Source organism: Tinamus guttatus, unplaced genomic scaffold (assembly GCF_059628265.1).
Source record: "Tinamus guttatus ecotype Peru unplaced genomic scaffold, ASM5962826v1 Tinamus_guttatus_pri_ptg000492l, whole genome shotgun sequence".
Classification (NCBI taxonomy): Eukaryota; Metazoa; Chordata; class Aves; order Tinamiformes; family Tinamidae; genus Tinamus; species Tinamus guttatus.
In genome coordinates this window covers 1,901,824-1,927,009 of record NW_028289026.1, presented here as the reverse complement: position 1 = coordinate 1,927,009, position 25,186 = coordinate 1,901,824, and the positions used below count along the sequence as shown (strand labels likewise).

The 25,186-nt window shown below is 40.6% G+C and overlaps 1 protein-coding gene across 1 annotated transcript in view; it reads right to left on the bottom strand.

Annotated features, from left to right (window-relative positions):
* COL14A1 (collagen type XIV alpha 1 chain) overlaps window positions 1-12,347 on the bottom strand; it is a 113,762-nt gene extending 101,415 nt beyond the window's left edge. Inside the window, exons 1-4 of the mRNA XM_088533300.1 lie at window positions 12,232-12,347; window positions 6,624-6,740; window positions 4,179-4,322; window positions 850-936 (exon numbers count right to left, since the gene is read on the bottom strand). Coding sequence (XP_088389426.1) covers window positions 850-936; window positions 4,179-4,322; window positions 6,624-6,740; window positions 12,232-12,340 — 457 coding nt within the window. The 5' untranslated portion in view covers window positions 12,341-12,347. The remainder of the gene's footprint in view (window positions 1-849; window positions 937-4,178; window positions 4,323-6,623; window positions 6,741-12,231) is intronic.
* Window positions 12,348-25,186: the final 12,839 nt, after the last annotated feature.

Below are 25,186 nucleotides of genomic sequence, written 5' to 3'. Positions count from 1 at the left end.
TCTGTATTGCATTACTGCGATACAGATCTAAAAGGCACTGGCAAAACATAAGCCTTGAAATTGTCCTATTTATTCACAGGGAGACTATGTGTGGTCATATCAAGCTGTTCCTGTCACTGCTTGTTCTGTAAATCATAAATAGCTACTGAAGGGAATAATAACTGTTAGGGTTACTTCATGAAGGAGATTGCACTTGAATTTTAGAATAACAGGAAACAGAGAAAACATATATTAAGCGTAAGATGGATTTTAATGCCTATATTAGATGTGCTTCTCATGACAAGCAATGTGACACTTCACTAGAAGATTGACTCCTTGCAGATGGGTAAAACCAACTCCTTTCTTTCCTCCAACAGTTTTCACATATAAGGCCAGCATTAGCACCACAGTATCAAGTTATTATGTGCATAATTACACAGTTATACTAATTTGATTTTAGGTGTCACTTAAAACTGCATCTGACATAGTCAATGTAATATTACATTATTATTACATATGGAAACACTAGATTCTTTCACTATTCAAAGTGCATCAGGTAGAAGTACCCAGACAAATGTTTTTTTACACAGGTTCAAAGACTACTTTTATGTTCTCCATTGTGGTATTTAATGCCTACTGCCTAAAGTGATAAAGTAGAACACAGAACTAAAGCAATCCCTCCCTTTGTAGCAACTCTCCAATATTCTCGAAAGTTTTGATTTGCCTTTCTGTTTGACTGCTAAAAATCGTAATAATCTTGGAAGCACATTTAAAGTACAGATTTAAAGAAAAACTATAAAATGACCTGATTAATTAAAGAAGGTGATTATTATCAGAGTATTACACAAATCATATGCATTATGATCTGACCTTCTGGAGCTGGTTTATTCCCACTTGTTTTTTCTGGATCCTTCACCTTGGATTTATTTGTTTCTTTTCTTCTTTCTATGTCTTTAACTAGAAAAGTAAGGGGAAAAAAATGAATCAAACTAGAAAGAACACAGTCAGATGTCAGATATTATTTTCCTCTTCCAGATAGAGAAGACTTTTCCTGCAATATCTGCCAATGCACTTGGGTAACAAGTAACTGTTACTGGGTTTTCCCTCCCTCCACTTGGGTTTATTCTTTTTATGAATCTGCCCACAACTCAACATCATTAGAGTTCTCAAAAGTGACTCTCCTCATACAGGAGAGGCCAAATGCAGTGACATCAGTATCTAAGTCCACACTGACAAGAACCAGCCCAGAAAACTGGCAGAGTTAGCTAGGGAAAGTTCAACATTCCAGGCTCCTACTCCAAATCATCCAGCACAAAAGCACATAAACCAGCTGTTACATTATCCTCTTTAAAGATTCATCTTAGATCCGATGCCCAAATCTGTGTTCAGGGCACCAAATACTCCCATGTGAACAGAGTTGCTCCTGAGCTCATAATTCAACAGTTTCCTGTCCCAGTAGTGGGTGAAATAAGCTCCCTTATTTTGGTCCAGAGCTGATGTAACAGCCAAGCAGAATCCAGCCTGATCAGCAATTCCTAATATTACATTAGTAGCCAATATCAGCCTACACCATCATAATCTGAAAGATTCTGGAAAATCATTGCTGAAGTCACCTACTTATTAAAAAGAGAAAAAAAAACTTTCAGAGTTTCCTTAGAAAGTTAATTGGTGTCAACACCCCAGCTGTCTACAATGCCAAGAACAGTTAAAAACTAAACAGAGTAGATCTCTCACAGAAAAAAAAAATCTGCTCCAATTAAAGTCTTTAGTTTATGTAGAATTAGATTACGGCCTACATGCATCAAAGCAGTTATGGAGTCTTAGCCAAGATCAGACTCACTGCGCTGAGTCCTTTGCAAACACTAGGAAAGGGTGAAGAAAGACTGTCTGTCCCTTGCAATGTGTGATATAAAATAGACAACATATGTCCTGTGTCTTACAAAAGTACAATCAAAGTCAAATGGATTTCACTGGTTCACCCAACTGCATATGGAATATCTGAAGCGGAATCCAGAACGAAACCAAATTCTTCCAAGTCCCAATCCAAATATAACCACAAGCCCACTGTCAAACATGGTGGTGTATCCTTCAGGAAGATAAGCCTCTGCAGAATTTCTGGCCTCTGCAATCCAAGTATAGATGTAGGAGTAGTAGGGAAATGTGACTGAAATTTTGACTCTTCTCCCCAAACTAATGTATCATGTATACCTGCACATCACTTGAGCCCTTAAAAAATGATTGTGAAATTGATTCAGAAGTAAATTCAGGTCCACAACCTGCTGAACAGTCAACTTCTGTCAATGCTGATCTTGGTTATTGGCTGGGATACAATAAATGAAGACACCAGGTCTTACTCAAAATTACGCGTTTAATCTTCACCTTAACAAGACTTTCAATAAAGAAAAAGATGTCAAATTGCCCAAATAATATGAGGAAGACAGTATGTCATTACTTAGCCAACTAGAATCATTCCTGTGAGGAAAGGCTGAGAGCAAGTGCCATTAAGGAGCTGCTTTTGTGATGCTGAAGATATCCAGAGGAGAAATGGCACAGAAGTCTGTGAAAATGCTCATGGGAGACCAGTTGGTTACACCTCTACAGAGACTTTTTGAATTTGGGAAAGCCATTCCTAACTGCCAAAATCCTAGCCACATGGGAAGAAGAGACAAAAGCAACGGTTCTAGTCACCTATTTGCACAAATGATTAACTTATCTACTGCATGTTTTACGGCTGCATTTTAAAAGGACAAAATTCTCCAGTGATCTTTGTTAATTGTGTACTATTTAACATAACTTACGAGCAGTGTTCAAAAAAGGAAGTATATCTGACTATCTCTTAATAATAAAATTTTATTGTAGAGAATTTCCTTTGTACATCAATTACAGTAGAGCAGCATTAAAAATACACTTACGATGCACTAGAACCCAAGATATTCTCAAAGCTTTGGCTTTGTTTGATTTTTTATCATCTTAAGAATTAGTGAATACCTTGTCAGAAAAGGAGAAACATAAAAACACAGGATAAGAAGAAAGAAATCTTTGCATTCATTCTGTATCTGTTTTCACTCACACAAGGCATTATACTGTCAAATGGAACTCCAGTCTCATTAAGTCTTAAATGTTTTCACTGGCAGCAAAGAAAGAACGCAATTAAATAGAGCATATAACCCCCGCATTCCTAAATCAAGCTGCCAACTTTTCTTTTCCTACGGAATAGAACTAGTTTGAAAAACAAACATACATATTACTGAATTTGGTGTAGCTATTCTGTAAGATGTTCCCAAAGCTAAAGTAATCTGCGGTTTTGTGGGTTTCCTATGCAGAGTGGTTCTTGAAGTAGTAAACAGAGTTGCAGTGGCAAAATCCAGAGGACTTTGGCAAATGCCACATCAAATAGGACATTTCATCATTCACAAATTCTGAGGGAAAGGTGGTTTATTGATGACAGTAAGTGAATATTGTCCTCTGTAAACAGTTATTAAAATACTCTGTCAAAGGAATACTTTCAACTGTACTCCCAGACAGACACCTTTTAGAGTTCATTAATCAAACCAGTACTGATCTTATTTAACTGATCCTGAGCTGTTTAAAGTGTAAATCAAGGCAAATCACTGTTCTGCCTGTGAAATTACTATAAGAACACAATGTTTTTGCTATTTATAGACATTAATAGAGATATTAAAGGAATGTGCAGGTTGATATAAGTGTCTTGAAAATAATTTGCAGAAATATTTGATGGCAGAAGACCATCTTTGGTAATATCATTGAACTAGAAACTGGTTGACAGTTGGCACAGCTCTAAGAACCTTTTAATAAAAACAGTTGGACAAAGGGAAGGATTTTTTTAAAATATCATAATATAAATCTTCCCTTCCTGTTTCTGCTTACTGAAGATTCTATTCCATGAACAACTGGCTAATTTCACAAATGAATAGGGAAGATAGGGATCCTGAAACTATGAAAATGGCAAGAGCCCAAAGTACCTCAGGCTAAAAATCTCTTGTGTAACAGCAATTGCATTAAGTTAGCCCTCCAGCTGTAACTGTGTGAGGTAAAATCTGTGCTTCTGACCAGCTTCCTTCCACAGCAAAAAAAAATTTTTAATTGTCCCTCTCTATGTCTGAGTTTGCAACAATTCCACAAATCACATTAAATAGCTGATAAAGAAATTCCATATGTCAGGTATAAAAGATACTTACTTCTGAACTGGCCTTGGGCTGGCTTGCTCTCCTTGTCTTCACTGAATGCAATGATCTGAAGGGCATAGTTTTGATCTGGAATAAGTCCTTGAATAATTGCTTTGGTGGCAGTATTTTGAAGAATTAACTGATTTGTTTTTCCACCTGTAAAGACAAAAAAAAAAAAAAAAAAAAAGCACAACATAATTTCATGTTTGCTTTTCTTATGATAAGGTAATTTAATGACCTAACGTTACCTCAAACTCTAAAATGAACCAAGTCTAACTGATTACCCACTTCTAGAATGATCCAGATAGATGGGACAGGACAGTCCCAGAACAGAAAAAAAGTCAAGCACCCTGACCAAAGACTTTATTAGGGAGTTTTATGTACCTGGACCTCAAAGAATAGGCAAAATATTTAATAAAGTTGTTTACTGAGGAAGAAAAGAACATTCAGCAATAAGAGGAAGCAGCCTAATAAAAGGTTAAAACAAACCAACCAGCATGAAAATGCTGCTAAAAACAAAGAATTGCGGAATAAAGAATAATCATAAAATCATAGAATCATGTTGGTTGAAAGGAACTTCTGGAGGCCTCCTGCTCAAGGAAGATCCAGTTAGAGCAGATTGCTCAATCACAAAAGGACAGAACAGCTTAAGTTGGAAGGGACCTCTGGAGATTATCTGGTCTAGCCTCCCTGCTAAAGCAGTCACCTAGAACACATTGCCTAGGAACCCAGACAGCTTTTGAATTCATCCAAAGATGAAGACTCCACAATCTATATCTGGGCAACCCATTCCTGCTCTGTTCAGCCAGAAATGCCCATGCACAGGACAGAGCACTCCAGGTGTGTCCTCACCTGGGTTGAGTAGAGCAGGAGGGTCACCTCCCTCAACCTGCTGCCGATGCTCCACCTAATGCAATCCAAGACGCCATCTGCCTCCTTGGCCACATGGGCACCTTGCTGACTCATGGTCCACCAGGGCTCCCAGGTCCTTCCCTACTTTCCAGCAGGTCAACCCCCAGACTGTACCAGCTCATGGGGTTATTTCTCCCTAGTTGCAGGACTCTGCATTTCCTTTACTCAGTTTCCTGAGATTCCCTTCTGCCCATGTCTCCAGCCTGTCAAGGTGCCCCTGAATGGCAGCACAGCCCTCTGAGCTATGAGCCACTCCTCCCAGTTTTGTATCATCAGCAGATTTGCCACGCTGCACTCTGTCTGCCATTTTGATTTATCGTTTATTTTGTGTCAGGGAAATGTCATGTTTCCTAATGTCATAATATCATGTTTCCATATGGCTTTTGGCTCTGCAGCTTGAGGACAGGTTTCATGGACTCTGTAAATTTTTTACCCATGAAGCTAAGCATTCCCCAAGCATTGGGATTCAGGGACTGCAAAGCTCACTTCCTACATTTTTTTCAGCACTGATGAAAATCAGATTTCTATAGGTTCTCTTCCACAACATGGATATAATATAGTGGACAGTGTGATGCATGTGGAGAAAAAGCAACTTATCCCATGACACACTGCTAATTAGGAAAATATTTGACTTGCAGAAAGAACTGACTTACTGCTGTTGACATGCTTAAAAATTTAAGAGGCCTACAGATGATATAGGAATGAGATTATAGTGGTGACCTGTCACACATTCTGTGAGAAAGATGGTGGCAGAAAGGTGAAGGTTTATCACTGCATAGATCTATTTCAGTGTACTACTCTGGCTTCTACTTGCATATCCGTGTCCTGCTTTGTGTTTCTTAAACCTAAAATTCTTCTCTCCAGACAGCTATCATAAGAGGAAAAATGGATATTTGACTCTCTCTATTCAACAGTCCATGCACATAGTCAAAAACAAAAACAAAACAACTTTGTCATGCATTACAAAGAATATCAAGTGAGTGGCTACTTTAGGATGACTACACAACCACTGACAGTGTGCTGGCACTTTCAAATTTAATGGTTTCTAGAAGTATACACACCTCTATCAATTATCACCAAGAAGAGGAACAAAAAGGCAATATCAGGCTTGACAGGCTACAGAAAGAATTCCCTAGAGACCAGCAGAGACTGGTTGGACCTAGTTACAGCCTAAAGTAACAAAACTAACGATCAACATATGAAAGTCGCCACCTGTCTTGGAGGACCCAGCAGGCTGGCAGGAGCCTTTTATAACCTTTTTCTCTCTATTTGACCAGTATAACCACATTGTTTTCCAATTTAAAGTTCATTTTTGTTCATTTTTTGAATTTTTATTTTATTTTATTTTGTTTTATTTTATTTTATAAGTTTGTTCTAAAAGCTTTCTGGTCTTTTGTGAGGAGCTCTCTGTAGGAGAAGGCCCACAGTCACAATTCTGTAGTCCTGAAGAATGACATTAGCCTGAGGAAAAGCTGTTCGGCATGTTGGCCATTTTGACTTAAAGGAGTACAGAGAGACTTTTGGTTTTGTTTGTTTGTTTTTTACCTGAGCTTGGAGTGACAAGAAGCTTATATCCAGTGAACTGCCCTTTGGGGGCTTTCCATGAGATCTGTACACTGTCAGGAGCGACTACATTATATCTTAACCTTGTTGGTGGGGACACTGCAAGGGGGGAAAGAAAACAACATTTTAAATTCCAATAAAAAGCAATCATCACTTAAAAATATATAATAAAAACACATAGGAAGACAACACAGAATTTTAATGACAAAGGATGCAAGTTATTCAAAATGTCACATACACCAATTTATTAGTTTGTAGAAATGACATTATCCCCAGGTGCACTACTTCCCTCAGACATAACTTTTATATATCTCTTAATAAAAACAAACCACCTAATGGCAGAGAAGAGAAAGACAAACAGTGTTAGATGTTAAGACACTAATGTAGCAGGCAAAGCTGGTGATACAAATGCTCTTTGTTAATATATGAGAATTAAAATTGCTCTCCTTGCTTAACATTAACATATGCATTACCTAAATTCCTTTATGCCTCATTACTGGAGAGCTTTTCTCCACATTTAAAGTCACTCACTCAGGGCCAAATTTTCAAAGCCTTGTGAAGACACAGGTTTTCAAAGGACAAGGCATGCACAAGGCAGGAGCACCAGCAGCTGCCCCACGTGCAGAGCTTGTCCCAGGGGCACACGCAGCCCGCTGGCTGCAAGCGCTGCCTCAGTCTCAGCAAGGCTTGCAGACATGCAGAGGCTTGTCAGGATTTAGGTGGGGGCACCCTGAGGATGGGAAGCAAATCTGGCCTGTATTTATCTCATGCCACCACCTAGGAATCAAACAGGAGCAGTAGGTGAACAGAGTAAAAGCATGAAATGATTAAGATGTGACATTTCAGTGAGGAAGAAGTAGAAAGTAACTGTTCTTCTACACTTGGCAGCTCTGTGCGGAGGCTGGGCAACACTCTGCACAGCACCTCTGCTCTAGGGAACAACCCTCCATCAAACAACAGGCGCAGAGCTGCTAGTTGTGCAGTCTGCAGCATTAGGAGGCTGGCAGGAGACAGTGGATCTTCAAATATTTTAATGGGTTGTGGCCCACACAGAATTAACTGATCTAGAGGAAAAGGCAGCTGGGGAAGCTGTCCAGGGGCCAAGAAATAGAAGGGGACAGAAAACAAATTCATCTGTCATCCTTTCCTCTCCTCTTGGCACCAGCTCCATAGCTCCACTTTCTAGCACATTCCACCCTTCAGGTTTCTGTAGATAAGTTTTAAGAAAACAGAAATTTTCTGAAGAAAGGAGCAGCAACTTGTTCACCCCAGGGCCCAATAAAGCTTTTTAATGGCCTAGGAGCATGCCCATGGTCTCCTGGCCTGCGAGACACGACAAGCCAAGAGCTCTCATGGTGTTTCTGAGGTTGAATGACTATAGCACACTGAGTATCTCAGTCTACAGGTAGAATGTGCCATCTAAAACTCTCTGGACTCTCCATTTGACCTGCTGCAGTCAAGGCAGCTCTGGCAATTGTAGCAGCTGATTACTTTTCCCTATTTTTTTTTCCAGTAGGTTGGAAAAGAGAGGAGAAAAAAAAAAAGAGAGAGAGAGAGTCAGTCTGGTCTTTTTTATGAGATTTTAGGTGGATTTTTTAATGTCATTTCACATTAGAAACGTTTTGGGTGTTAGAAGCAAAAGTCTAGAGGTTTAACAACGCAGGAATTTTATTCCCTTGTATTCATCCTGTCCTTTCATAAAGGACAGTTTTACCGTAGCAAAAGGTCTGATGTTCTCTATCTTGGGGGACTTACTTAGCACCAGGGCAGAAGAGACCGTGCAAGCACCAAGACCAGTACAGTAACAACTCAGCACTCTGAAGGACTCAGAGAACTAGCTCAGGAAGAGAGGGGAGGGCCCAGAGAGAGCAGATTCCTCATACTGAAAGTTGTTCTCAGATTTGCAGCACTGGGCACACGTCCAGCCAGTGCATTCCCTCGCGTGCTCCATACTGCCCGTCACTTCTCCGAAGTTTAGGAAAAGAGGCTGCAAGTCAGGGTGTGTGCAGGTACCATCGGACATCAGAACAAGTTCTTTGAAAATTTGGCCCCTGTACTGAAAACTGTTTTGCTGAGCAAGTTTCTGCAAGAACATTCAGCATGCTATAATTGGAATAAAATGACAGAGAGTATGGCAAGAAGTTTGGAAAGCCGAGCAGACTGTAGTTATGGATTAAAGCCTTTAATTCGTTCTCAAGATTCATTCTGTCCTTGAGCTATACATAAATCATAATGAATCAGTTCTGAATGAACTAGAAGTGACAAGTCATATCTTGGAGTTTGCAGTATGCATTTCTTTTTATTATTTATTTTGTTTAGGAAAGAGCAGATATAAACTTTTGGACAATGAAAATAGGTAAGTGTAAAAAGGCTGCACACTTTATTGAGTTTAAATGGTAAATTTGTATGGGGATTAAGAGGCAGAGCATAGAGCTGTCAAAATCCAAAAAACAGGATTGCCAAAAAAAGTACATCTTAGAATTTCAAAGCTTTTCTCTGCCATCTTTCATCCCCTGTCATTCTGTCCCACTCTTGGTTTACTAACTTATAAAAGCATTTTCTAACAAAGAAGCATAGTTCTGGCCTGATTGTAATTAGCCATCACCAAACCAGGTAAATTTGGAGCCCTTAAAAATAAAACAGTCACAGATCTAACAAGCAAAGAAGGACACAACCACCAAAAGTTCTCCTGTTTACAGAGTTACAATATGAAAGACTAGAAAGGTTGTGCCAGAATAGTCTTTACATAACTAATCAGTTTTCTCTGGATACTTTTCATATGTAAAGGTGATAGTGCAGGGGAGCAGACATTCCCACACAGCAATTAACCATGAGGAAGAAAAGAATTATTCACCAGACAGATACTCAACTGGGTCTTAGTTGTGCAAAGACTAATGTTCTGGCATAGAGAAGTACATATAGCTAAGGGAGTTAAAATCTAACACTTGGACAAACAACAAAATATTGATGGGAATTACTACGCAGTCACCAACCTGATGAGGATATCTTTATTTCTTTGGACCTTTATTGTCTGTGGAACAAAATTTCACTTCTTGCAGAAAGGGAAAAAAATTAATCCAAGCTGAGTCAGTTAACTGATAAAAATCAGTAGCTAGAGCTTGTTAAGTGGTTTTACAGGAATGAAAGTGAATGGCCGTCAGCAACATTAGAGCAGTCACCCAAAAGAAAGCTAAAGACAGATTCAAGGCTTTGGTGTATGCAGCTCGATTGATTAGTGCTCCAGATACATCATTCTTGTGGATAACTGCGGAATTACTGTTTTGAAATATTCAGTGTTTTAACAGAAAGGAAAAATACCATAGATGTGCAGCTCTCCCAAAGACATCCAATATTCTAAGATTGGGTTCACTAAACCTTGTGGCATCCAGTTTATTTTTGTTGTCATAAAAAATGAATTGAACAAGTTAATATGCAATTGCCTAGCAGTCACATTAGTAACATATGGAAATTATTGCTACACAAAGGAAAATTTCCATCTTTAAATACAGAAGGAAAATTCTTACAGTATACCAAATTACCCTATGAATAAATGGAAAACCTACTAAAGTAAGTCTTTTTCTTGCCCAGTGTTATTTCTGTAAACTATATAAGACCATGAATAGTTGAAAGTGGGGGTTGTTACTGTTCTTTAAGTGACTTTATGTTGAATGAGGAAGAAACGCCTTTTCAGCTTGAAGCAGTGGTGAGGGAATAATTAGACGTTGACTAAAAATTGAATGGCACTGTGTGGTTTAGATGGTACCCAGGGAATGCACAAGATAGCATGGAGCTCAATGTAGATATCTCCCCAGCTGAAAGAATAAGCTATAGCTGCAGGCATGTTGTCTTTGTTTTCTCAAACATCTCCTTTCCAAGAAGTCACTTTATACACCTTTAACTACAAGCTGGAACTAATGCTTTTCCTACACCTTGACGCAAATTCTTAAAATGAACAAAAATATTGTTAGTGCTGTATTAAATTGTAATTAGTTAGCTAGCTGCATGAAGAGTTTATTTATTCCAAGAGGTGTCAGCCTGGAGAAATAAAGAATTTGCAAACATAAAGAATAGCAAAAGATTTTTTTCTGTGAATATGCCATAGAGACTTCATATCACCTCATCCAATAACATAACAGTCATACTGGGCCAAGCAAAAGTCCCCTTGGCCTAGTATCTCATTGCTGAGGACATTCAGCATCTGATGCTTGTTGAAAAAGGGGAAACAAGGGGAGTATCATTATTTATTCACCACGAACTCCTGCTTCTGCTGGTGTGGTCATTGAAGTGTGATCATGACCTTCATTTCATTTTATTAACTGTCCGTAAGTTATTCGGTAGATGTAAAATTGATTAAATCAACGCTTAAAAAGGGTAGGGCTAAGTATGACTTTCAGTGCTCAAGGAATTTTACACATCTTTCTGGAGAAGGATCTGAATCCCCAATTCTGCTTTGCAAATCCCAACCATATGTATTAGGTCAGAAATATACAAAGAACCATATGCTTTGCTTTACTGACTTATTAGGTCATAAACATTTACTGACCCATTAGGTCAAAAACATTCAGGGCCTCATTTCCAGTTAGAACTGATCTACTGAGTTGAACTGTTGAGTTGATCTGTTGATTGAACTTTGATTTCTTCATTCACCCCACATAGTCCTCACTGAATATTACAACTAAAACATTTCCCTAAGAAGCTTGTAAAGCACCCTCAGGTGCCCAGACATCCAAGATGATCTGCTTTTCAGTATTCTGCCCTCCAACCATTGCACAAGCTCGTTCTGCCTGCTTCACTTTCTGGAGGCAGAATACTCCATGTTTCCACCAGTCCCTGAATGTGCTCAGGAATACCACATTATACAGTCCTTTTTTCAGCAATAGAGTCCCAGGACAAAATTCTTCTCCCATTTTTGCCTATGCAGCTTCATATCAAAGCGGTTATATAGAGATAACCTTGAGAGAAATGTCTTTCTTCAGAAATCATAAAAACTTTGGGGCATTTTTCTTCCCTCCTTCTCCAAGCAATAGGATAAATTTGCTCCAGAAGTCAAATCACTGTCAATCTAATCCAACAAATATTTAAGGCTAACAATCTCAGCAGTATTGTTTAATATCCTCAAAGTAGTTTTTAGAAAAAGCTGTAGTAGTAGTCAGTAACATTCAACAGTCCTGTGCAATACTGTTTGATGTAAGTGTTACAATAGCTACTGCTCCAACAAAGAAAAAAATCCATATTCCATACAGGTCGAATATTATAGCTGGTGTTCAAGCTTGGTTGATTGCATAGAGGGCAATCACAGCAATATTTGAATAGTGCCGCCACAGAAATAAGAGTAAAAACGGTTCTGCATAACTCATTTTGAGACACTTAAACTTTCAAAGAGAAGCTTTATGTCATTAGAGATATTAAATTCAGAGCATGTGTGAATGAGTAATTCTACTGAGATCAGCAGCAAAACTACTTCGGTTTTGTAATATTGGATTGGCCTGCTAGTGAAAGGAGAACAACACTTGCGTTTGGAATAAGGAAGCCGATTTCTGCACATCAGAGTGACCTAGTGAAGAGTTATGTCTTCTTATTTATCACTTACCTTGGCTCTGGGCATGACTGATGGAGTAAGATGCGGCAGCTAAAAAAGCCAAGAGCAAACAGCTCTGTACCTCGTATCGACAAAACATCTTTTTCTCCTTGATACCCATCCTATCAGTTGGTCTGAAAATACACGGAACAGAAATATTTATTAAACCTTCAATCTAAGTCATTTGCTTCAATGAAAAGTGTGGACAAAATCCTGATACCATTAAGAAATAATTAAGAGCTTGCCATGGGCACCTGTGGATCCAGGATTTCGCTCTGAAAGTCACTTGATAATCAAGCACATTTTACTTGAAAAGGACAAAATTTGGGGCACCAAACAGTTGTGAAAATTAGGCTCATGTAAAGAGCAATTTTTATTTCTGCAAAGTATTCAGGACTACTGGAAAAGGGCTTTGCAATGTAAAATAAGACAAAATGGATATCTCTATACATTCCACTGTTGCAGAGGAATTCTGAAGCTCTAGATAAAAACGTAGGAGGAAATCTGTTAATCTACTTCGCATCTAGAAAGACCAGAATCGCATCTACACAACAGAATAGGAGTTATTCTGAGGGATGCTTAAATAACATATTTTAGGTTGTGTAATTAAAACAAAACAAAACAAAAAAAACAGCCTAGCAAGTCTACCCTAAAACATCAAATATGTATAACTAACAACCCTAGTGTTATAACCACTGGTCAATTCAACTGAGCATTTCTGTACATCACCAAAAGAGGCAAAACTTTGCCTCCAGGAGAAATTCAAGTCTTCCTCTCACTGTCCTCTAGAGCCTACTCTACTTTTTCCATTTCTGTCTTACTTGGTTTATTCTCTCTTCTCTTTTATCCTACATGGTGCTTGCAGTGACACAGTTTAGTCCATGTTCATACAGCATGATGTTCAAAAATTTAAACAGTTATCAATTATCCAGCTTTATTGCACTGTCCTTAGTCTCTTTTCTAGGTTAGGAGGAAGAATTTTTGCTGCCCTCTCCTGTTGGTATTTCTCTGGGAAATTTAGTTAGCCAATATCCCTAAGATATCAGGACTGAACTGACCTTCCTTGTCTTCCTTGTCTTTTGAGGAAGACAATTGGTCTAAGGGTCTAATCACCATCCAAAAATATAAAATGCAGGTTGAAATATATAAAACATTGTTAACTAAACAAGAAGATGAGACCAAAACCTCCCTCTCTGTCCAAACATTTTCTAGGTTTACTGTTGCAAATCACATTCATCAGTGCCTAATGGGCCGCTTAGAAAAATACCACACTGTGTGCTTGGTCCTTTTGAATTCAGCTCACACAGGCGGTTACCTAACATTTGGACAACATATCACCAAGTTTCACAGGACTTATATATATTTTGAATCCATTTCTTACAGCATAAACCTCTTAAAACAGAGGCAAAGAGAGAAATCCAACACGGAGACCATGCACCTCAAGCTTAGGTATTGTTATGCCCAATTCTTAGGGACATGTCCTCTGAGGGGATTCAGAAAAACAATTTTCCCAATGCATCAAACACAAAGTCAGGCATCCAAGGACTTCATCCAAACTGGCCAGTACGTTCAACAGTCAGTTGCCTAGTGATAGGCAATAAGAAAAATAAAGAAACATTAAGTCTTAAATAGCAGCCTTTGTATCTCTTGCTCCAGGAATAAAACCTGGAGTGGGCAAAGACAGAGCCCTCAAAGAACAGCACACAGCCCACTGAAGCCACTGCTGAAGATGTGAGGATTTCTTCCCTTGTTTAATAGCCTAGACATTGAGATATTCACTCACAGTGCTAGCTCAGTCCCCTACATGCTACAGCAGATGAAACACTCCTTCCAAAGAGGGACTGTAAATACCACCTGAGCAGCAACCTTGGCTAAAGCCACGTTCTGCTTCTGCTTTTAGAGGAGATCCACAGTGTGGAGAAGCTTAGATTTACTGACACATGTATCACCAGCACTAGTTAAAAAAACCATCTGTGCACGACTGTGCTTCAAGGTTCACTTAAGAGGAGACAGAGGCAGCCACAAGGCTGCAGCCCCCTTGTGGCTGAGGGCATCACCAGGGATGAGATGGTGATGAGATACACGAGGAGAGATACCCTATTCTGGCTCCTTTATCCCTCAGCGCTTATAGCTGGGTAACAGCTACCCAGGCAAGAGCCATGGGAGCCATCCCGCTCTCTGGCCTGCCCTCCCAGGCCTGCCTGCGGGGCCAGAGCTGCCCGGTTCCTCCAGGTTCCTCCAGGTGCTCCAGCCAGCACGTCCATCTGCACAGGCACCTTCTCCGTAGGGATGAGCGTGGTGAAGGCCTCACAGAGTGGCGACCTGCACCTCTCACCGCGGGAGCATTAGCCCATGCCAGTTAACCCATGCCATTTAACCCCTGTGGGAGGAAACGGCAGCCACGTTCTACACCCAGGAGGTTTTCACACCTGGGGGGACAAACTGCAGCGTTTCCAGATTTCACTCAAGTTTCCACACAGCAGCCTTGTCCACGCTCCCCCTGTGCGTTGGCCCCCCCAGCCACTCTCCTGGGGGGTCTAGCGGTTGTTTCCCATATCTCGGCCATTTATTCTGGAACAGAGTGACCCGGGACAGGGGTGCAGGCTGGGGGAAGAGCGTGGTGCCGCCACTGCCACCTCTGCCACTGCCTTGAGGGGAACCACGCTGCGCCACCCCCACATGAAAGAGGCAAAAGGGCAGGAAAGGCCCCGGGGGCCACCCGGAGCCCCCCGCAGCACACCCCTCACACGCATATACACACACCTATACACACACCTATAGACCCTATGCACACATACAGCCACCGTCACACACGCACATGCACACAGGTGCCTCCCGGAGGGCGACGCAGCCTCAGCAAGTCCCTCACGGGGCCTCGCGGGTGGAAGGCGCCTGTGCCCCCCGGCTCAGCCCCGGAGGCAGCAGGCACCTGCGAGATGCTCCGCGCTTCATCACCATCGCCATCATTATCAATATCATTATTATTATTATTAACCACTGCTGTTATTTGAAGCGCCGCGTTGCCCAGAGCTCCCGCCTCGTCCTTTCCCCCGCCGCCCCGTCCCCGTCCCGGTCCCCGTCCCGTCCCGCCGCGCAGGTCGCGCTGCGCCGGGGCCCGCGCCGCCTCCTGCCGCGCTGCGCTGCGCTGCTCTGCGCGGGGAGCCGCGCACCCACCTGCAGCGCCGCCCGTCCTAGCGCGCCGCGGGGAGAGCCGCTGCCCCCGCGCCGCCGCCGCGCTCGCCCGGCATCTGATAAGGCGGGCGGGCCGGGAAGGAGGCGGGCGGTGTGCGGGAAGGTGGAAGGGAGCGGGGAGAGGAGGCCCGGGCGAGCGCTGACGTCCCGGCGACTCCCCCCGCCTCTTCCCCGGGACGGGGGGAGCGTTACCCCTCCAGGTGCTCTGCTTTGCTGCTGCCTCTTCCCCCCCCCCCGCTTTTTGCTACTTTTTTAGCTCGTTTTTTGCCCCTTAAGCAACGCAGAAGGTGCCTCTTCGTGCAGTGCAGGTATCCCTCCTATAGGTTCTTGCCATATGTGGATTAATGACTCATCAGGGAATTATTTCTAAGAAAGAGCCTGCCTGGCTCAATATAAACCTGAATTAAACGTATCATTTCTGCCCTCTGTGTACAGGAAGTGAAGTTGCAAAGTCTATAACCCTATCAAGAAACTATGATCCGTATGTGATGTGCATCTCTGTTAATGTAAGGGGACATCGCTGCTAGGGAAGGGGAGCACCAGGTCCCACTGAGTTCCCTGTGATCAGTGCAATCCTGAGCCCTCTAAAGCAGGAGCTTGTCGTGCTGACTGCCAGCCCACCGAATGCTTGTCTAAAGCCACAGTACACAGGTGATCAAACGAAAGAGAAACTTCTTAAGCTCTTCTGTTTTCTATATCAAAAGTTTAAAACCATAAAGCAAGCTGAAGATTTTAGGCTTCCAGCCCCTATGGAATCCAGGAGATCCTGTCGTCTCCTGCAGTGCCAGGTGTGTGAACGGCACGTGAGGAGAGGAGCTTGCAAGATAGCGATGCCTCCCAAGCACCAACACGTTCACCTCATCTGTATGTGGTGCCTTTCTTACCTTTTCGTCCCTAATTTATGTATGCAGCTTAGACAACAATATCTAGAAGACAGGAAGGGAAATGGAGAGGTCTCTGCAACACTGAAGCCTTGGTGAATGCAGAGAGGAAAATCAGCCTAATCCTTGAGTGCTTGCTGGCTCATGTATAGCAGGACGAGTCCGGGAACTGTTTGCCGAAGGCAGAGTCTGGCTCCATCACCACTTGCTTGCTCTTTCTTTCTCTCTCTCTCTCTCTCTTTTTCTTTTCTTCTCTCTCTCTCTCTTTTTTCATTTTTTTTTTTATAATGCAGCATGCAAAGTGCATGAGCACCATCCTGTGGCTGTGCCTGGTCAGTCCTGGGAGCCACAAATGCAAGTTTCGAGTCCATTGGCCAGTAAATAGGCTCTGAACCCCTCTGTAGCCTTTCACTGACTTTATACTGCAATTTTGAGCCATGTGTTTACATCGGAAATTAAACAAAACACATTTATGCAGTATATTGTTTCAAGGCTAATTCTGATGATTTATTTTTAAGTATCAATTCATTTTCCTAATTTACTCTAGCATTTTTATAGTATTTTTATACCATTTGTTCACTTTTAGTGTGATTGGTGCTTGTTGCCAAGAGTTTTACTTGGCTTGCTCTGGAAAGCACCACAGGGCTCCTTGCATAACTAGAAGGAAGAGCTTATGCTGTTCAAAAGATACTGAACATCTACCAAAATTATTTAAATAGTACTACATGAGAATTATATTAAAAAGGTACCTGAAAACATTTTAACTAATCCAAGTGCCACAAAGAATAGAATTAACACAGACTAGTGAGCCCAAATATCTGATTTATGAATGAATATCTGATTTTAAAATTGAATCACCTAATAGAAAGCACTGAGACCAGTACTTGTGGGAGCTGAACAGGAATCCGACCGGTGTGTTTGGTGCCTGTAGGCAAGAATTATTTGGTAACGATCAATCTTCTGCTTTTTATAATGTGGCCTTTTCATTTCTCTTGCTTTCTTGGATATGTTCATGAATGCAATGTTTTTTGCTGTGCTATTTCTCACAAAATATTTGGAGAAAAAAGAACATCATGTTTTGTGGATATAATTAAATTGGAAGTAGTTTGAAGTTAATCAGACCTTTGATTACAAATAGGTTTCTAAAGGTTTCTCTGTTTTTCCTAGGCTAATACATCTTACAAGGAGAAATGCATTTTTTAAATGCCCTTTCTCTCTCTCCGTTCTCCTGAGTGCCCTCAAAAACCCAGTTATATTGGAAAATTTTGGCTACAGAACTGCTATTTGCATGATAAAACTAGTCATCCAAGCCTAATTAAAATGCTCAGAATTTAATTTTGCTATTAAAAGAGTTAAAGAGCACACACGAAGACAAAGGCAAAACCTGATGTAAAGCAGAGCTAACTTTTGCTTTAAATTTTGCAATTCTTATTAAATATGGCCATACATACAATGCTCCCTGGAAGGGGGTTTGCCAAGATCAGTCTGTCAACACATGTAATAATTAAGTGATTTATGAAGGCGTATGCTGAGAGATCTGAGAAGGATTTAGGAATGTATTCTGCCCCCTCTCCCCCAAAAAATAAACAGAGATCTTCTTGTAGAAAATGTATTTGTGATACACCATATTGACCATATTAGCCATGCTAGCCTCTTGAATTTTCTTGTCTTTGGTAGCTAAGACAATTCCCTACTTATTTTGTAGTATAAACATGCAGTAAAATTACTTCTGGAATGGATAGTTATTTGGGGTGAAATGTTTTTTTCTGGAGCTTTTTTTTTTTTTTTTTTTTTTTTTTTTGTGCAGCAGCTGTTTCTCTGTTATCAGTCTCACAAATGTGGCTTTCTGTAGCTCAGGTTTTAGCCAAGACCGCAGAGCCATCCAGCCTTGCTTGGTTATTGGATGGCCTGCCTGATGAGTCATGTATTTTCATGTCCTTGATACTTTCTAGAAGATTTTAGTGCTGTCAGCACTTCACGGAGCTGGTAGGTTTATCCATCTGAAGGTTATTACACATAATGAAGCAAGTGAAAGGGATATCTGGGAAGCCAGATTGATGACATGGCCATTGCAGCATAACTGTTCATGTTTAGGGTTAGTCCTGCTCCTCCAAAAGTGTAGAAAAGGGAGCAAAACCAGGAAGCGTGAACCAAGGCAGGCAGAAAAAGGTATTTCTCTGTCGTGTGTTTTCCTGTTTAGCTCTCAAGTATGAAGCAGATGATGTAAAGTGCAGCGATTGGGAAAGTTACTCTTTCATTCTGTAGTAGAATCAGGTCATTTTTAGATTCATCTTTCTAGGATTTTCAACATTTGAGCTAGTGGCCTGCTCGTTTACTGGTCAATGCAGACCGGAGTATTGCCCATATGAGCCCGGATCCACTGAGCTCAGCTCAGTGTTTGTGGCCTCTGGCAAGGGCAACTCTTTGCAGGCACTACGTAAGCACGAATATTGCAATAGACTGACACAAATAAGCAGAGGTTGTGGTGTTTGTTTCGTTTTGGTTTTTTGTTTTGTTTTGTTTTGTTTTTCCATTGGAAGATGCTGTGATGCCAGTTGGGTCCTACCAGTGGTACAAAAGATCCTATATAACACAGTGAGGGAAGGGTTCCCCATCCCTTCCTGAACAGGCAAAAGACCTGCAGATACTTGCTGGCTTTGCCAGAGGTAATTTCCTTTGGAATGAAATCCAGGCTGAAATACATGTTTAAAACCAGTAGGAGCTGGAAGCAATACCTCTGTGGTCTCTGTGATGTGTACCATGAGTTATGAATGTAAGTCAGAAGAAATCTTACTGATGTCTAAAGGAGACATCTGGAACCAGGAAAAAAATCCTTTCCAAATACCATTTATCTTAAATTATTAGCTTAAAGACAGTCTGAGTAGACCTCCTACCATATGACTTTTGAGTGCTGAAATTACACACTGATGGACTGTTTCAATCTAACTTTAACTACTTTTTTACTGTATGTGTCCAAAAGAGTAAAAACTTTGTCAAGAAATGAGTAAGATTTATTAAATGTTTCTTGAGAATCTGTTTTTCCCATCAGGTTGATTAATGCAAACCTATGAATTTACAGATTTTTAAAACTGTAATTCTTAAAAAAGCACCATACTCATTAAACTCTGAAAAAAAAAAGATTACTGAGTTGTTTTCTAGAATAATTTCACACGATAACATGCAGTTTTGTTCTGTAACTGAAAAAAACCTGAGCAAAGCTCCCCTCTTAGGCTCGAGTTTTATTGCTCACAATTTTATATTCCCCAAAAATGCTTCCTTTGCTCAGTTTTTAAACAACTTGTTCTATTATTTGCTTTTATTTCAAGGGATTTTTAGCAGATTGAGAAAATCAGCGTTGGGTGCTTTGTCCCCTTACAGATTTTAAGACTGCTTTTGAGAATTCTATTTTCTATATTTATTTGGGCATAGATAAAACATACAAAATTGCCTTTCAGTCAATAAAATACTGAGTTAAGTTAGCAGAAATTTTATTTCAGAGAAGTGGTAGTGTAGTTTGCAAGAAAGAATTGTTGTGGTAAAAATATGTATTTTGGAGTAATTTTAAAGAAAGTGAGAGTGAAAAAAAAAAACACAAGAAATATTAATGTATTTTACTTGTTGTGAATGACTAAAGAAGACTGGGACCCACCCAGTACTCACTGAAGAAATTCAATATGCTTTCCAGTTTTGTGTTTCAAGGACATTTAAGCATCTGAAATTACCATCAGTTAATCATTCCAATACATAACAACATTAAAATGAGAGTGCTGGAAATCTTACCTAGTTGACTATGAACAGAATTTACAGCAGTCTTTTTAACTTATTTCAATTCAAAGTGATAACAGATGGGGGCAGGCTTGGACAAAGATCTCTTTAGTTTCAACAAACCTCTGCTTTTCTAGATTCTGAGCAACCAGATTCAAGCATCGTGTCTGGTAAAACACAACATTTCAGTAGTCCCCCTGCTTTGATCTTCATTTTAAGATTGAAGAATGAGGACCTGTGATGGCATCTATTAGCCAGCTTCTGTGCCAAAGGGTTCCACTCAGTCAGGGGCAATTCCTATAAAGCTCTGTCTAGGGGGAAGATGTTTCTGTTTACAAAACACAATTGTTTCAAAACTCATTTTTTGAGATGGAGTCTGGCTGTGAGCACACAAGCTGGCCCCTACACAACAAATGCCATTTAAAACCAAACCTCATGTTCCCCCAGAGTGGTGGAAATTTTTGAGGTTCCAGTGATCCAAGAAAGATCCAAGGTAAAGGACAGTCTTCATCTCTCCTTTGAAGGTGGCACCATGTGACACTGTAGTTCTGCTCAGGATTACTGATAAAGTCATTGAGTGGAAGGGACCTTTTCTTCCTTTACTCAAGATTTGCCAAGAATTACTACATCAGATACAAGAAGGAGGCAAAGTCTTAGCTTTACCTTGCATGTGCCAGCAGAACTAGCTTTCTGTGTAGCACATGTACCCAGGAAGGTCTTAGACAATTTCCATTGGACATGATTTAAGTACCTTAAATATAACGCCAAAAATAACAGGAAATTACACAGGAGGAAAGCAAGCATATACACTAGCCTTAAACAAATAGCTGGGAGTTATTATGCTCCAAAGCTATTGATCTCATGACTTGAAGAATTACAGGGTACAGTAACAAAGAACGTGAAAGCTGAAAAAAAAGGAAAGTTAGCAATCATAGACCACAAAAAAAAAAAAAAAAAAGAAGATAACATCTTGAAAACTTTTAGTCTTACTCTCTTTTTTCCTTTTTTTCTCCTTGCCCTGACACTGTGAGCATTCAGAGACTAGATTTTAAGCACACATGCAAGTTTTTATTCAGCCTCTGGATTTTGCCCAAGATCAAATGATCGCCTTAGTTCACGCTCAGTTCGCCTAGACTAAAGTGGGATGTTCAGTAACAGGCCACAAGCTAGTAGTTTAGGACACAAGAGACTAGGAACAATCATTTTTCCACTATTTTTGCATTTAACTGACTTTTCACCTCAGTCTCTTTTACAAAGTACTGTAATCAGCATGTGAGCTCTTCTTTTTTCTTTGTTTCCTTTAGATTATGAGTTGTTTAGGGCTCTATTTTAATCCTTCGTTGACTGGTTTCTGTAGGTAGTCTTCATAAACGCTATTTCAAACATTTTCAGCATATTGGCACCAGCCACAGTAATATTCTTTATCTTAGGTTTATAGAAAAAAAAAGTTTGGCCGTGGCTTTTTTAAATTACCACAGTACTTTAGGTGGCTCAGATTTCAATAGGACCATATGTAAAACAAAGCCCTGAAGAGTCATGGTCAGAGACACTGGTGGAATTGTAAAAGTTTTTTACTATCTATCTCGTATAACCAAAATGTGTGTCCCAGGGTTTGCAGTCTTGGAAGAGCAGCCAGAACATGTGCCACAAATCAAGATCCTTACTCTGCCATAGAAAAGCTCTAAAAGTTGGCTGGATGACAGCAGGTTATGGCAGTCCACCTAGAACAAATGTTTTTCCACACTTGGCAAAATTTAGCCCTCTATAAATTGGTCAAGCATTTTACAGAAATCTTGCATTTTATAGAAATTCGGGATGAAAAGCTTTTCTCATCATCACCTATAGAGAAAGAGAAGCAGAATATTAACATAGATCAGACTAGTTTTAAAAATATTATTGCCTTGCAAATTAGCACAGGCTTCCTCCTACAGTGCTGGCCAGAGCGCAGGCTTCTTGCTCTTCCTTGGGAAGCAAATGCCTCTGCTGTGCCCTGCTCTGGCCCACTAGGCATGTCTCAGTGTTGATAATAACAGATCAGCTCCAAAAAAATTGAGTTACTGTTGTTTGCAACATCACTCACACTATCATTTTAACTATTTATATATATATATGAAGGTTTGACTTGGAGAATTAGTCCTCAAAATCAAAAAGTGCTGATTGTTTTCTCAATGAGAATGAGCATTTGGGTTGTTTTAGCGACGAACCATATGTTTGTATTGCCTCTGTATGTGCCAGTTTGTTAGAGCTAATATTAGTGTGTGTAAGAGGCTTAGTATGCAGACAATTAAGCAGCAGATTAATTAAACCAAGATGGATCATTCTCTACTGTTTGGTTCAGATTAGAAGGGCCATCAGTGATAGCTCAGTGGTGGCTCCGATTCCTCCCTGTCTCCCATACTGTGTAGGTAAGATTAGAGAACAAGCAATCCCACCTCCTTAGGGGACCCAAACACTTCTTTGAGTGATGTTACTCTTTTAAAAGATCCCCGTGCCATCTTCCTGCCCTCCATCACTGCTCAGGTGGCCATACAGGAAAGTTTAGCTGGGAAGGAGAAGAAGAGGACAGAAGTTTTTGGTCAGTGAGCCTCCTACCTGGTGAAAAAGATCTGCAAAACTAACTGACCCTGAGATACACAGTGACATGAGTCTGCAGTGGAGACTTGAAAGCAACTCGATTGGGATCTGAGTGTATTCCTGCTACAATCAAGAGCAGAACTTAGTTTGCTAACTCGGTTTTACATCTGTTGGCCTTTGCAAAATTATGGCCAATTTTGCCAATACATAGGCTAAAACAGAATCCAGCTGATTGCCAATAAACCATTTCTACAACATGTTGTTAAAGGAGGAAAAGGCAGTAATGATGTGTTTTCTTACTGGAATCAGCAACTCTAGCACAGAGATTATAGGACTGTGAAGCGTTAAGGTGCATTTCATGCACTCATGTTTCTGCTCTTCACTATAGTCTGAAGTTCACTTTCTTAGCATTATATCTCATGCAAGTTTTAAAACCGTGGGTAGCTATTACCTGCACTCCAAAGAGACATCACTGAAAACAGGAAAGCACAGGATTGTTTCACCATCACGTTACATTTTTCATACATTTTATCTTAAAAAAAAATCTACCTATGGCCTTTCGCCACATTCAGAAAGTGTTGCAAGACTGGGCAAGTAAGTTTGGGTTGCTGAGTATGCGCTTTTTGTTCAATTTCATAAAATTTCCTCATAAATCTTACAAGGTATTTAGCAACATATAAAACTTTCTGAATAGAGGAAAAAAGCCAACAAACAGGCAAACAGATGAGCACTCTGAGTGCACAGTGATTTGTTTGTGAACTCACAATGTTAGATCATTACCGGTATCCCAGTGTCCCACATTTTAAGCACCTCATTAAACTAAGTACCTGAACAAAACTGGTATTTGAATGATCCCAAGTAATATAGTTAGAGCATTAGAACTATGAGGTTCCACGTGGCTGTAGTCAACAGTGAGCACTAACTTTGCTGTCTTTTTTTTCGGCTTCCAGAGTGATTTAGAGAACTGTCATAGTTAAATCTATGTTCCTCCTTTGGATCAACATTTGCTATGAAATGTGGGCAAGTTCTGCTCAGATTTACAAAACAATCTCCTAAATATAAATTGTTTTGTATCTTTCTGCTGAGAAAATCGCTGTTAATGAAAAATGCAGGTTCTAATTTTGTTTCTTCTACTGTGTTCAAGTGCCATTTTTATAGAGTTAATGGAATTCTTCCTGATTTTCAAATGGGTAAAGAAAAAAGAAACTCACTATAAATATTTGTGTTCACTATTGAAACTTGCCTAATTGCACTTTCAAGCAATTCTCAACAATAATTGTTAAATTAGCACCAATTTTCTTCACTTGCCTAGCATATACGGCTTTCACTATGTAATTAATATCAAACATAAGGTCAAATTTATGGATAGAGGTAAAATTACACATCTGAAGTCTTCATAATTTACAGTCTTTCTCCATATGAAACATATATTTTACTTTCAAAAGTGTTCAAAAGATGCCAACCCAGCATACCTCCTTACAGATTTCCATTTTTGTGATTTTACTGAAAATATTGCTTGAACTTAGCATTCATTACTTAGCTGTAAGATTTTTCCTTTGAAAAGCCCGCGGGCCTCCCAAGGCTTCCTCTGTAGCAATAGGAAGGAGCGTATCGGATAAAGCAAGCCCTGAACTGAATGTGCTATTTAGTGGATTTGCACAATGCAGTTTTCTATGAACTGCAGGCTGTTTTTGTGGCTTTGCTTGGGTAAACATCATGTTCCCTGCCGAGCGCGGAGCCGGTTGCGTAAGGCGGCATTCCGCTTTGCCTCCACATCCTCCCACACGCCGCATTTAACAGTTGTACAAGCGCCCGGGGACCGGGGCCGGCTCCAAGGCCCGGCTCAGCTGGCAGCCTTGGGGCTTTGGCGCTGACACTTGCTCTAGAGGGAGCCTCTTGCCCAAGGCTTCCTCTCCTCTGGCCAGGAAGGCCTGGCCGGGAGCTTTGATGGGCCTGGGATGCCGAGGAGCCCGCAGGTTGATCGCACATGACAGGTATCTGGCAAACTGGTGAGGAGAGCTTGCCAAAACTGAACATATGAGACTGCAAATAACAAATTTATGGCTACAGGAGATTCAAAATATATAAAGAGCAATATTTTTCCACAGCCACAGAGCCGCTGGATTGCAGTCAATATAGGGGACTGCCTTCTTTCTGCATTGAAGGAGGTAAAGCGAGGCACTTGCTTCCCCTCCGAGGTCCATGGAAAAGAAGGGTTGCCCAAGGAGTGTAGCAAACTGGCCAAGGACTAGAGAGATCAAGATTCAGCCCTACTCCTCCACAGGCTTCCTTAGGTCTCCAAACTGGGTACACACACTGCACCTCCTGTGCTCAGTGGTAGGATTTTGTCTGGCAATGCTAAGAGGAGAGCAGATGTGGGGAGTGAGGGGCCTCAGGATGCATTGCTGGTTGGGAAACCCACTGAGCATGAAGACATCTAAGCCGGCTAGTAGGGTACAGACTGCAATTCTCTACTGGTGAAATCATCAGTGCTGATGGTCCCCTAAACACCTAGGTGGGTTGGCATGTGTTTTATTTTTATGGATTTTTGTTGT